This window comes from Thrips palmi, unplaced genomic scaffold (genome assembly GCF_012932325.1).
Source record: "Thrips palmi isolate BJ-2018 unplaced genomic scaffold, TpBJ-2018v1 HiC_scaffold_17, whole genome shotgun sequence".
Classification (NCBI taxonomy): domain Eukaryota; kingdom Metazoa; phylum Arthropoda; class Insecta; order Thysanoptera; family Thripidae; genus Thrips; species Thrips palmi.
In genome coordinates, this window is record NW_023144626.1 from 8,352,500 (window position 1) to 8,365,809 (window position 13,310).

The following is a 13,310-nucleotide window of genomic DNA, read 5'->3' on the forward strand; positions in this document are numbered from 1 at the left end:
TCGCAACTGTAAGTTGGGGGGCCCCGACAATGCCGGGGCCCCGGCATATTTTTCTGCCCAAATGCCCTGGCCAGTCCGGGCCTGGATGCACTGTGCACCGCCTAGACAGACAGAACAGGCCACAGACGCGTCGCGAGAGCAAGTGCAGCCAGTGTCAACCACAATCTGGCACCGACGGTGCTGCCACCTGGCGGGGCTCTGCGGGGCGAATGGTGCCGCTGAGTCGCTCTAATGGCAGCGCGACGTTCCACAGTGGGCCAGAAGACCGGTAGAGGCGGCCTAAATTCTAGACGCGTTTTGAGCTCCAGAGTCGCTAAGCAGGGCTCGAATCGGACGTGTGACCCCACCAATGGATTCCCCATTCGGAGACCAATCCATTGGTAGGGTCACACGTTCGGTTCGAGTCCTACTTAATGACTCTGGAGCTTAAAATGCGTCCAGAACTTTGGCCCCTGTCGGCCTTCTGGCCCACTGTGCGTTCTCGAGGGCAGGCGTGGCGGTGCGCGACGCTTTGACAGGTTCGAGTACAGCAAGGCCCGAATTCACGTGCGTGCCGTTGTTGCCCGGAGTCCATTCACCACACCGCGTGGCGTCGATTCGTATAACCCAATAACGTTCTCGTCTGAAAATACAGGAACGGGTCTTTTTTCCGGCGGTTCGCCGCGCCACGCCCGTTCGATGCGGGTCAGTGCGTCTGCCGGCCCTTCATGGGTTGATAAGCGCCCAGCGTCGCGGAGGGCGGCCGCGAGGCACCGCGAGGCACCGCGAGGCACCGCGAGGCACCGCGAGGCACCGCGAGGCACCGCGAGGCACCGCGAGGCACCGGCACCGCGAGGCACCGCGAGGCACCGCGAGGCACCGCGAGGCACCGCGAGGCACCGCGAGGCACCGCGAGGCACCGCGAGGCACCGCGAGGCACCGCGAGGCACCGCGAGGCACCGCGAGGCACCGCGAGGCACCGCGAGGCCGCCAACACTTTTACACTGCCGTGCCCGCGCGTACCGCGCGTCGAGCGACAGCGCTGTCGCGGGAGACGCCGCGTGAATGGAGGCGTCGAAATCGGACGCGCACAAAGCAGCGTGCCGAGCAGTGCTTCCTCGCGCTGTCTCTCTCGCACTCCTACAACGCCCCCCTCGCGTGCGAGTGAGAGAGACGGCATGACAGTGCCGCTGTTTAGAGTTATCCAGAAACGCTCCCCTCCTCATGGAAAACGACAAAAAGAAAGAAAAAACACCGCAGTTTGCAATTTCAGCCAAATTAGGCTTTACCGTGGTAAGCAAATCCCGCATGCGCGGGCTTCACCGGGCTTCGCTTTATGCTTTCGGAGGGTGAGAGGCTGTTCCGTTGCCGCGTGTAAATGCGATGATTGCCCTTGCCGGTGGCCGCGAGTTTAGATTAAAGGCGCTGCGAGCAGCGTGACGGTAATTTGGGGGGTGCGTAGCGCAAAGACCTACCTACACTGTCACCAAAGCACTCTGAGCCACTGTAAGGAGAAAAACAAAGAAGTGGCCGAAAAGGCACCGCGCTCATTGTCCCACGCGACACTCAGCGACCGTTATTTGGACGCCTACACCAAGCCATCTCTCTCTCTCTCTCTCTCTCTCTCTCTCTCTCTCTCTCTCTCTCTCTCTCTCTCTCTCTCTCTCTCTTTCTCTCTCTCCCTCTCTCTCTCTCTATCTCTCTCTCCCCCTCAAAGAATTTCAATTTCAATTTCTCTCTTGCACACTCGCACACCCACACACGAATAGCTTCACGCTCACACGCGCACACACACTATCTCACTCTCTCGCGAGGCGCGTGGCTTCAGACACAGGCTCGCTGCAAATAACGGGATGCTCCGTTCACGAAACTCACACGGAAAAAAATCCCTTAGTTGTGACAGCTAATGCATTGGCTGATATGGGGCCAGCCAAGAATCAGCAGTCGTGGTAACTAAAAATATTGCTAGCAGCATCAGCAATCATGCCTGGTCGCGACAGCCAACCACATTTGTTGTGCTAGCTAATCCCTCAGTTACAAACGCTAATAAATTTTTTACTCTCCGAAAAATACTGAGACGGGAATAGAACCCGGGACTACTGGCTGAGAACCGTGCTCGGAGGCACTGAGCCACGGAAGCACATGTGTGTGTCGTATGGCCTGCCCCAATGTCACTCCGGGTGGAGGGCCGAAAAAAATACTTCGCAACTTTGATCGCAGTTGAAGTAAAGCTTTGAGGGACTGCATGATTTGCGCGTGCAGCTAACCCCATTAGTTGTCTCAGCTAAGAACCCCACGCTGGATCATTAAACGTAGGAGTGGCTCTCACGGCAAACACTATCAGTTGCGGTAGCAAAAGCATCATGGTTTTCATAGCTGAACCTCCTACTGTCTGCCTCAGCTAATTTAAAATTTGTAGCCACGGCAATGAGGGTTATGTTTTATAGCTAAGATAATGACTGCGGTAGCTGAGAACATTAGCTGGCGCCATATCAGCTAACACATTAGCTGTCACAACGAATGCTCAGCTGTAACAACTAAGATATTTTTTTCCGTGCATAACTCTGTATCATGCCCCATTTTTCTCCGGCGCCGTCCTGGCCGTCCTGGCCGTCCTGGCCTTCGTGGCCTCGCCGGGCATTCCGGCCGTGGCCAACCGGCTGGCAAGGCCCTCCACTGTCTCCGTTTGTTGTGTTGCCGAGGGTAATGTGCCGCGCGTCGAGTGACAGGTTTCACAAAACCGCGGCCCGACGAATTAAAATGCTCATCCAATGTCGCGACAAAGGCCTGTCGGCGTCCCAGAGCGCCTGCGGATCCGAGGGTAGGCAATCCCGCCGGACACACCAGTCGCGGGGTTGCCTACCCGGTCGTCCGCAGGCGCTCGGCCGCGCCGGGCCGCGCCGCGCCGGGCGGGGCGGGGAGGAGCGCCAGCTCCGAGCTCATTGCACGACAGTCGCTCACTCACGACCCCTACCGGAGCCTGGCAAGCAGGAAATCATGACAGAGACGGATGTTTGCCTACCTCGCTAACACGAACTTGGCGCCGAGCGGTGCGGGGGCGTCCTCCGAGGTTTCTCACTCCCACTGTTCCGCCCCGCATCGAAACCCCTTGAGGTTGACACGCTTAAATATTGCCGCCGTGTTTTCGTCATTAGGGTCGGCGCTGCCTGCCGTTGTTGTTACCTGCCTGGACAATGCTGGGGCACTGGCGGGGCAGGCAGGCGGGGCTGGCGGAGCAGGCAGCCACCGTGGCGCAACGCGACGCGGCACACCGCACCAGCGGCCCGGCAGCAGCCCAAAGCGGTCGGACCCTCTGCCACCCTTGACGCGGCGTGCCGTGCCGTGCCACGCCATGCCACGCCGCGCAACCAAGCGGTGTTCTCGTCGCTGCAAAAGGGCACACTGCATTCCTGGCGCGGTGACTGTGGCGACGCCCAGCCCAGCCCGTCTCAGCGCGGCGGAGCAGAAGGGAAAGCGGCGTGGACTGAGAGTCGTCTGTCTCTCTCGCACCTCCACGGAACGCCCCACGAGTGCGAGAGAGACAGACAGAGGCGGTGGAAAGGGGATGGGAGGAACCGGTCAAGCCTAGGAAACGGCTGCCCGTGGCCCTGGCCGTTTTGGCGCGTTTTGGCGTTTCCGCCGCGCGGCTACACTCGGCTGCGCTTGACTTGGCCGCGCCCGCAGTGATTCCAGGACAATTCCGAGCCGCGAACCAAGGCGGTGTTCCGAGCAGGGCGACACCGTAACCACGGCTCAACATTTTCTTTCTCGTTCCCCCTCTTTTCCCGAACGGCTTTCACACCAGGCCGGAACAAAATTACACTCGGCGGCATTTACATGAGATCCAGGGTCCCCGGGCCAGCCCGGACAAAAGACAATTTTTCGTTCATTGAATCGGAAAATTGGCTGTCGGTGTGATCACGCTAAAGATGTAGGACTCGTGAAAGGAGATTTGGCGCGCGGGGCCGGCGGGCCAAGGGCCGCCGGTTGCGGTGCCCGGCGGGCCGTCGCTCTGTCTCTCTCGCACCGCTGCGGGACGCCCCGTGGGTGCGAGAGAGACAGAGCGACGAAGGACCCAGTCGGGGCACAAAAGCCGTCTCCCCTCCAGATTGAGTCCCTGGCCCGCCCGGGCAAAGCCACGGCATCGCTTTCACGGCGCCCTATCCGCGCGGCCGGCCGGTCCAGCACCGGCACCGCCACATCTTCAGCTTGTTTCGCGCCATTCAGCAAAGCCGGCCGCGGAACAGGGACGACCCGGCGCACTGTTAGGTCGGAGTTAGTGGCCTGACTAAGGAAAAGGGTCCCGGCTCGTCTGACTAAGGCGAGGTTCTTAGTCAGGCCAGAGGGCCTGGCCTCGGCTACCTGCACCTCCACGGCGGCGTGGCGGAGCGTGGCGGCATGCCTGGGTGGGGGTGGTGGGGGAACCCCGACCGGCCGGGTGGAGGCCGGCAGTGCCCGGCTAGAGACTGCTCCAGGATCGCTCCCTCCTCAGCGAGCCTCGTGGCGTAGTGGTACCGTCCACTGCCTCCAAACTGTAAGCCAAGGTTCGAGTCCGATTCTACTAATTCTTTTGCGACGCCGGAGCGAGCCACCGGGACCTGTCAAACCCTCATCAACGGCCGGCTATAATCCGGCCTGACCAACCCCTGAGCCTTAGTCAGGCCACCAACACCTTAGTCAGGACGGGACCCTAACTCGACTTAGTCAGGCCACTAAACCCGACCTTACAGTGCGGCGCGGCGAGGGAGGTGAAAAAGCCGAGGGCCGAGGCAAACGCAGGCGTGACGAGGAGTGAAACCAGAGACCAGAGGGAAGCCGCACTCCAGCGAGGCGAGGGGGAAGGGATTGTAGTGTAGGCACTACCGCGAGGACCGACACCTGCACTGTCAAAAAGTTTGGTCTCACTTCCATTTCGAGGTTGAGTGTCCTTGGGACGTCATCAAACCAGTTGATGACATTATTGCCACGCCCATGCAATAACAGCTTTGATGAAAGTTTCAATTTGTGATGAAATGTTAGGTTGTTTTCGAGTCGGACCAAGACGAATGGGACACAAATACCCGAACCCGAGGCCCGACGTGCAGCAAACACTGCACCGTGCGACCCGCAGGGAAGGGGAGCCCGGCGCGATCCACATTCGTTCAAATGTAAACGTCACATTCGTCGATTAACTCTGCGATGTAGAACACGAGCGAACGACATTGCTTTCACCGCGCCCTGTCTATCTCCGTCGCTCTCGCGGGGTGTCCCGGAGGGGCGGGAGGGAGACAGAGCGGACAGTTCGGAATGAGCCCGGAGCGCCACAGTGGGCCAGAAGACCGGTGGAGGCGGTCGAAATCCCGCGTTTTGAGCTCCAGAGTCGCTAAATAGGACTCGAAACCGAACGTGTGACCCCACCAATGGATTGCTCTCAGAACGAGGAATCCATTGGTGGGGTCACACGTTCGGTTCGAGTCCCATTTAGCGACTCTGGAGCTCAAAACGCGTCTAGGGTTTTGGCCGCCTCCACCGGTCTTCTGGCCCACTGTGCGCGCGGAGAGCCAGCCCGGCACCGCCCCACGGGGGAGCCTTTGTCAAGGGGCGCGGCGGTGCCGTTCGGTGTGTCATGCACCGGCCCGGGGGCAGCGCCTCGTCAAGGTGGGGGCAGAAAAAGGGGTGGGGGAGCTCACGCCGCTAATGAGGATGAATGACTGTGCGAAGGTGCGCCGACGTACACACCGCCCCCTGACTTTGGCCTCTATAGAATACATTCAATGCCCACCGGGGAGGCTCGAGCCGGATCGTAGCCGGCCTGTTTCAGGAGCGCGCTCCTCCGCTTTGTCGAACAGTTTCGGGTGCAAAGGCCTCCCGTTTGCGCTGCACACGGTTAGCACTGTGGATTAAATAAATTAAAGGGGCTAAATGAGTTCATTTTTACATAGTGGAAGACGTGGCGGGGATCTTCTTAAAAGCGTGCACGCCTTTTGACAGTTTGAAAAAATGAGCAACTTTCGACGTTTTCGGATGGCTTCTCTCCATGAAGCATTGATTCGGTGCTTGGGAGTGGTGGTTGACCATTCACGTAAAATGCTGTGCGCGTCACCACGTGGCCAACTAGTGGAAAAATAATTTCACCGAGTTGTTTTTCCCGCTCTTGATTTCCAACTTGACGCATAACAATAGGCCCGCCTCAAGATTGGGACGCCTCGAACTCGCCCACGTCCCGTGCCATTGTTCTAAACTCGCCTGTTTACGTTGGAAGTTTGCTGGCGGTATGAGGTGGGCCGCGTTATCCTGCTTTCGCCGGCTGCGCAGTGCTGCGCGGTGCTGCGCGGGCTTGGTGGGTTTTGCGGGCCGCGGAGTGCACCGATGCGATTCCCGGTTGCCGCCCACTCTCGCAAATGGGACTGCATTCGGCGTGAAGGGCGAGGCAGAGGCGCGGGGAGGTCAGGGAGGAGGCCATGCGCCCGCCGCGGCAGGCTGATTCCGAGTGCAGTGTCTTTCTGTCGCTCTCGCACTCACAGAGGTGACGCGTTCCTCCGTGGGTGAGCAACAGAGACAGAGCGACAAAACACCGTTCGGAACGCGTGGAATCCTGGAACGCGGGCAGCAAGAAGGAGTCGGGATGGCCAGCTCGTTCCATGTGAGTAGATTTATTTAATAAGGACAGGTCCTTACAGTGACCCCTTTCGATTTCCGCGCTTGATGGCTTGGCAGATTGCTTACCTAAGTAGATGTCCAAAAATAAAATATTAGGTCGGTCGAAGCCTTCCTGGCCGAGTAATAGGTAACTTTGTTTTTATTTCTGAAAAAAGCTGGGTATTTTGGGTATTTTCTATATGAGACGTAAATTTTGAGCCAGGTGGATGAAAATTTGTTTTCTGGTGCAAAATTAAATAAGGAACACGTTGGTGCCCTCGGAATTGATCTACGACCAATACTTTCGGAGATATCGGCCTCCAAAGTTGAAAAAAGGGGCCAAAATGAAGCAAAATACCCAAATCTTGGGATTTTGGCAACCAATGGACTTATTGACACGATTCAACGCTCATTTTGTAGAAAAAAAGACGCGGAATCCAATGGGCACACGCGCAGGTCTGTACGACGAACCGTTCAGGAGATACGCGGCTCTAAAGATAGCCATTTTTCGTGGGGTGCCGAAAATGTTGTTTTTGCACCTTTTCAGACTGTTGAGCCCACAGTGACACGTATCCTTCCTTCGCGAAGTGCTCGGCTCAGGGGAAGGCGTTTCTTTGGCGAAACGCAGCCCACTGACAGATTAGAGAGAAGGCGGGGCTACCTGAGGTGCTCAGGAAGAAAAACACTCTACAAATCAAAGAGTGTACATGGTACGCTCTAACTGGAGCATGCCTGCAAGCTCGCTCTAACTAGCGCATGCCTGCCAAGCATGCACTAACTAGTGCATACATGCCATGTACACGCTTCCTGATGCAAAAAACTCCCTATCCCTTATGGCGTAAACGTCTCCTTCAGTTAGCGTGTACATGGCATGTATGCACTAGTTAGTGCATGCTTGGCAGGCATGCGCTAGCTAGAGCGTGCTTGCAGGCATGCTCCAGTTAGAGCATACTTTGTACACTCTTTGATGTGTAGAGCACCACTGAGGGTGCCGTGGATGTGGGGAACCCACCATCCACGCAGTACATAAGCCCGTCCCGATTCAGCCCCGATGACCTGTTTCCGGGCCAGAGCCCCGGCCGAGCCCGACTGGAGCCCCGACTGAGTTCCGATGGCCCGAGACCCGACCTGAGCCCGTTGAGCCCCAACCTGAGCCCCACTTGACCCCCGCGCCAAAAACAAAGTAGCAATTTGACCCAAAATCTTCAAAAGAACAGTTCAAACACAGAAGTTTTTTTGGCGTGGGGCCCAAGTGGGGCTCAAACCGGGCCCAGGTCGGGGCTCGGACAATCGGCGCTCGAGTCGGGCTCGGCCGGGGCTCACCTTCACTCCAACGAAGTCGCCGGTCCATAGGCCCCGACCTAGACCCGGGCCGGAGCCGGTCGGGCCGGGCGACCCCCGGTCGCCCAGGGCTTAGCCAAGGCTTAGCCGGATTCCTATAGGGCGACCGGGGGTCGCCCGGCCCGGCCGGCTCCGGGCCGGGTCTAAACCGCGTCGGGGCCTACGGACCGCGACTGATGCAAAAAACTCCCTATCCCTTATGGAGTAAACGTCTCCTTCAGTTAGCGTGTACATGGCATGTATGCACTTGTTAGTGCATGCTTGGCAGGCATGCGCTAGTTAGAGCGTGCTTGCAGGCATGCTCGAGGGGTCGGCAACTCATATATTACTTCGTACGCGGTGGCTATATTACCCGTATATTACCTGTATATTACCATATATTACTTGCATATTACCACAATTTCGCCTCTATAATACCCCTATATTACTATATATTACTTTGTATTACTTTATATTACACATATATTACCTATATTACTGGTAATATACGCATACTCCCTCGTACACGGCCAAGGGAAGTTGCCGACCCCTCGGGCATGCTCCAGTTAGAGCGTACCATGTACACTCTTTGATTTGTAGAGTGTTTTTCTTCCTGAGCACCTCAGGTAGCCCCGCCTTCTCTCTAATCTGTCAGTGGGCTGCGTTTCGCCAAAGAAACGCCTTCCCCTGAGCCGAGCACTTCGCGAAGGAAGGATACGTGTCACTGTGGGCTCAGCAGTCTGAAAAGGTGCAAAAACAACATTTTCGGCACCCCACGAAAAATGGCTATCTTTAGAGCCGCGTATCTCCTGAACGGTTCGTCGTACAGACCTGCGCGTGTGCCCATTGGATTCCGCGTCTTTTTTTCTACAAAATGAGCGTTGAATCGTGTCAATAAGTCCATTGGTTGCCAAAATCCCAAGATTTGGGTATTTTGCTTCATTTTGGCCCCTTTTTTCAACTTTGGAGGCCGATATCTCCGAAAGTATTGGTCGTAGATCAATTCCGAGGGCACCAACGTGTTCCTTATTTAATTTTGCACCAGAAAACAAATTTTCATCCACCTGGCTCAAAATTTACGTCTCATATAAAAAATACCCAAAATACCCAGCTTTTTTCAGAAATAAAAACAAAGTTACCTATTACTCGGCCAGGAAGGCTTCGACCGACCTAATATTTTATTTTTAGACATCTACTTAGGTAAGCAATCTGCCAAGCCATCAAGCGCGGAAATCGAAGGGGGTCACTGTAAGGACCTGTCCTTATTAAATAAATCTACTCTGTACGGAGGAGGCCGTAATCTGAGCGAGGCACGCGGCGCACGGCGCGGCCAGGCCTGGAGGCGTGCCTCCGCGTGCCTGCACTGCTAGGGGGGAAGCAAGGCCCTTTCAAGCCGCCGGGGAAACCGGAAAGAAACTATTTATGTTTTCTTCCCGAAGACGGACAATGAAAACTACGTTCCCTGCATCCGGGCCGCTGCGTGAATCCCCGCGAAACTCTCTGCGGGTGGGCGGGCCGCCCGGTTTTGATCAAACACGCGTGGGCGACTCAACTTGGTGTAAGGAAACACAGGCAACTCGAATAAGTTCCGGGCCGCTCGGTGGAGGGTATGCGAGGCCGTGCGTCGGCAGCCAGACGCGCCCCGCCGCGCCCCGCCGCGCCCAAAGTTGGGGACGAAAATAAGGTCGATGGAAAAGGCCACTGTAAAAGGCTGCTGTGACCGACAGTGACGGTAGCGGTATGAAAAACAAAAACAGTAAAAAAATGAATGAAATTTTTTTTCGCAGTGTAGGCCCTGCAGCGCGCGCCGACCTTTTGGGGTACCCTGGGGTGGGGCCAACGACTCCGACCCGATGCAGTCGCCAGGCAGTCTCGTCAGTTTGCCTCTAGACGACAGCAATCGCCTGTCCAGCGGACTGCTTCCGCAGCCTCGGCTACGTCGCTCTGTCTCCGTCGCACTCATAAGGCGTCCCGTGGAGGTGCGAGAGAGAAGACCAAACATGCTTGCCGCCATTGTTTGTCCTGCTTCTACGGCCGCGCCACCGCCAGGCTCGTCTAGTGCACCTCGGCCACGGGGGTTGACGTTGTGGCGGTGGCGCGGCGTGGCGTTTAACTCGACCATTGTTCGAGGTTTTCACGTCTTTCTTCGCCGTCCCTCCCTTTCTGTTGCACCAACTATCGGGCCCTGGCTCTTCCTTTGTCTACGAGAGCCCTATTCAATAGGAGGAGGAATTGAATTTTGGAAATATTTTCTTACACAAAACGATTTTTTTCTCCAATACTCGGAGTGAATCATCAACTTCTAAAAGAAACTTGTGCATAAGGTGTTCAGAGATTTTCTAAGTCCGCTCCAGCCAATCAATGTTCCGGACGAACCTCGGCCTACCTAACTTTAAATCAGCGTGTCTGTACAGGGCTAGCAGATGCAGTTCAACACAAGAGCGCGTTAAACTTTTGACCGTAGGGCAGTTGGGTTAGCTTAAGAAGATTTGCCCAGCTATAGTCGGTTTCCAGGAAGCTGTCCCCCACCTCCTCCTCTCCAACCCCCTCCCCCACGACACTGATCCACAGCGCCCTTGACTTATGGGTGCAGGTGCTGCGGTCCACCCAGCTATTTATTAAAACTTTCCCCGAGATCCGGCAGAAGTTACCTTCCTGCCCCGGGCGAGCCTCTCGAAATTTGCACAGGTTAAATGGTAAGTCTTCCCGAATCCTCTTTCCATAATTAACTTTTCGTCGCCAACTTTTGAGAGGCTGGCAGTGTGTGCAAGGGCAACACGAAGCCGTTGAACGCCCGTTGCGTGTGTAAAGAGCGGAAAATTAAGCCCCAGTGAAGGGCACCAAGTGCGATTAAAGTTAAGCATTCTAGCAGTGAATCAATCATCAATTTGATGACTTTTTCTGGTCTTAATTTTCATACTCATCTCTCCAGTCTTGTTTCAAAAATCGAGCTGACAAAACCAAGTGTTTCTATTCTCGGTGTTTTTTTTTTAAACTATCTGTGGAGCACCTCAAATTTGTCACGGTCTAATTCTACAGAATCAGTGAGAAAATGCATCGCAATTCCGATGCAGCGAATTGCAGATCGAGGCAGCAGTAAGAGTTCCCAAGGTCTCCTTCGCGCAATGGGACTCTAGGGGTTGGGTCTCCAAGGCCGCCAAGGCCGAGCCAATGGCGTCGGCCCGTCTGCACTGTTATTGTTCCTGCCCATTTCACTTTTCTTTGCTGCGGGAATCAGCCCAAATTGTGCCCCTTTTTTTCTGTTCCGAGGCCGAGAAATCCACTTAGCTGGGCACCGCTCGGCCGCAGCCTGTCGCGATCCACGACAAAAGGCGCTACGCTTGTTTGCACTCGTCATTGCAGTTCACTGCCGTTTTCTGGTTCTCTTCGCGAGGAAAGGCGAAGCCGAGGGGAAGCAACGACTGTTGTTGTTGTTTCAGATTTAATGCGACGTCGACTGGAGGCCGAACAGCCCGGTGAGTTGGATTTGCGGATTTACTCGAGCCAAGTGGGACAGATAAGCCTTTTGCAAAAACCGCGGAAGATACGCTCCTACTCCGGGTGAGTCGATGCTGCGGCACGGTGGAGAGGGGCCGGTGGTGGCGCGGCACTCCACCGTAAGTAAGGCTCGTGGGGCCGCGTGGGGCCCACACTGTGAAGGCGACCGGAGGCAGAGCCAGAGAAGGCTCCCAGAGGGCGTGCTTCGGGTGTCCGTAACATACGTCATGCAACGCTACGATGGGTGCCCCGGATCGCCTGGCCCCGCCTGGCCCCGCCCCTCTCGCTATCTTGCAAGTGAGTGAGGAGGAGAGAGTCAGGAAGGATAAGTCCTCGCTCTCCGACGGAAGCCCCAAACGAGCAGGGTTTACTTCGGTTTCGTTGCAGCTGAGAAGCCCCGCACTATCCCGAGGCAACTACCTGAGTCGTCGACGACGGGGATCGCCATCGCGGAGGTGGTCGACTAGTGCACTGTCAGGGGCTGCTTGAGCGGCGCATCCGGCATCTTCCACACTGGACACAACACGCGCCACTCGGCGAGGGCGGCGGGGCGCGGGGCGACGAGGCACGCGTCGTGAAACTCGCGACCAAGCGACGGCCGACGGCGCGGGGTGCGACTGGATTCGCGGACAAGCGGAGCGGTGGCGCGCCGAGACGCGTCTGAGCGGCGGAGGGAGAGGCCCGACGGCCCGCCGCCTCGTTGCCGCGTGGCGCCGCCCCCTCCACCGCGGAGCACTGCGCGCCGCGCGCCGGTGTAGGAGACGCATTGCACCCGTCGGCGCAGGACACCCCAAGGAGCACCTATCTCAGGTCAACCCAGGTCACAGCAAATATGATGCGTGGCAGAAGCTTTTCGGGTTGCGATTGTGCTTTTGTTTTGCAGGTGTCTTTTTCCCGCGCTGAGGCGTTCACGCGGCCTTGGGCGTGCCATGGACGTGCTTCGGGTTGAGCTGACTTCTCTTCGCCGCCTGCTAATTTAGTGGGGTGTGTTTGTGCTATGTGCTCGACTGAGCGCCACTTTCAAGATGCTGCTGGCTACTCACGCTGTAAACAGCCCGCCTCGTTTCCCTTCTTTTTCTTTTTCTCGCTTGACGCGATCGGCCGCGTTTAGCTGAGATCCAGAGGCCTGCCGCCGTTCGGGCGTTCGTTAGCAACAGGAAGGAGCGATTCAAGTCTTTGGCCCATTCCTCGCCTCTTGCCCCAACCAGAAGTGGGTCAAAATGGCAGAAAGGTCAAATTTTCCCGTCTTGTCGATCAGTCATTGCGACGACATCCTGACGCCACAGACTCGCTGGGAAAGAGTCTTTTGAGGCCCTCGTCTTACTTAAAGAAAAACCGATTCTTCGTTTGTAGAGTATTCTGCTATTTTTGAGGGTTGTCCTCTCACTTTTCCTCAATCTTGTATTTCCGAGAGGCACGGCACACCTCTCAGCTGGTGAGGTTGCGGCTGGTGAGGTTGCTGCTGGTGAATGAGATTCCCGAGAAGGAAATGAATGGCGTCGCAGGTGACGTCACGTCCACCGCCCCTACGCGTGTCACGTATCGCACAGGGCGCTGCGCAGCGCTGCGGACCAAGTCGGCTCTCCGGGGCGGGAAAGGGACAGGGTTTTCGTTTCACGTTTTGCGCTGCTGATTCAAAGGTGCGTTTTCCAGAAGCCCGCACTCCGGGGAGGCACACTTCCATTATGTTTTGTTATTTTTTTTTTGTGTGTGTGTTTTTTTTTCCTTTTTGAAAGTGCCTGTTGTGAATGTGTTACCTTTCTTCCTCTTGATTTCTATGCGGTTGGTATCGCAACATCTTCTTTGTTTCTCCGACTGTTGTAGGGTGGAAAACAAGATAGTGTCTCTGGCAATATTGTTAACATGTTCCCGGGTCAAAAATAAAATTATGTGCG

General features: G+C 56.3%; 1 protein-coding gene across 1 annotated transcript in view; it reads right to left on the reverse strand.

Annotated features, from left to right (window-relative positions):
* Positions 1-12,041, reverse strand: part of LOC117644002 (RYamide receptor-like) — a 52,739-nt gene extending 40,698 nt beyond the window's left edge. Inside the window, exon 1 of the mRNA XM_034383188.1 lies at positions 11,836-12,041. Coding sequence (XP_034239079.1) covers positions 11,836-11,863 — 28 coding nt within the window. The 5' untranslated portion in view covers positions 11,864-12,041. The remainder of the gene's footprint in view (positions 1-11,835) is intronic.
* Between the last annotated feature and the right edge of the window lie 1,269 nt (positions 12,042-13,310).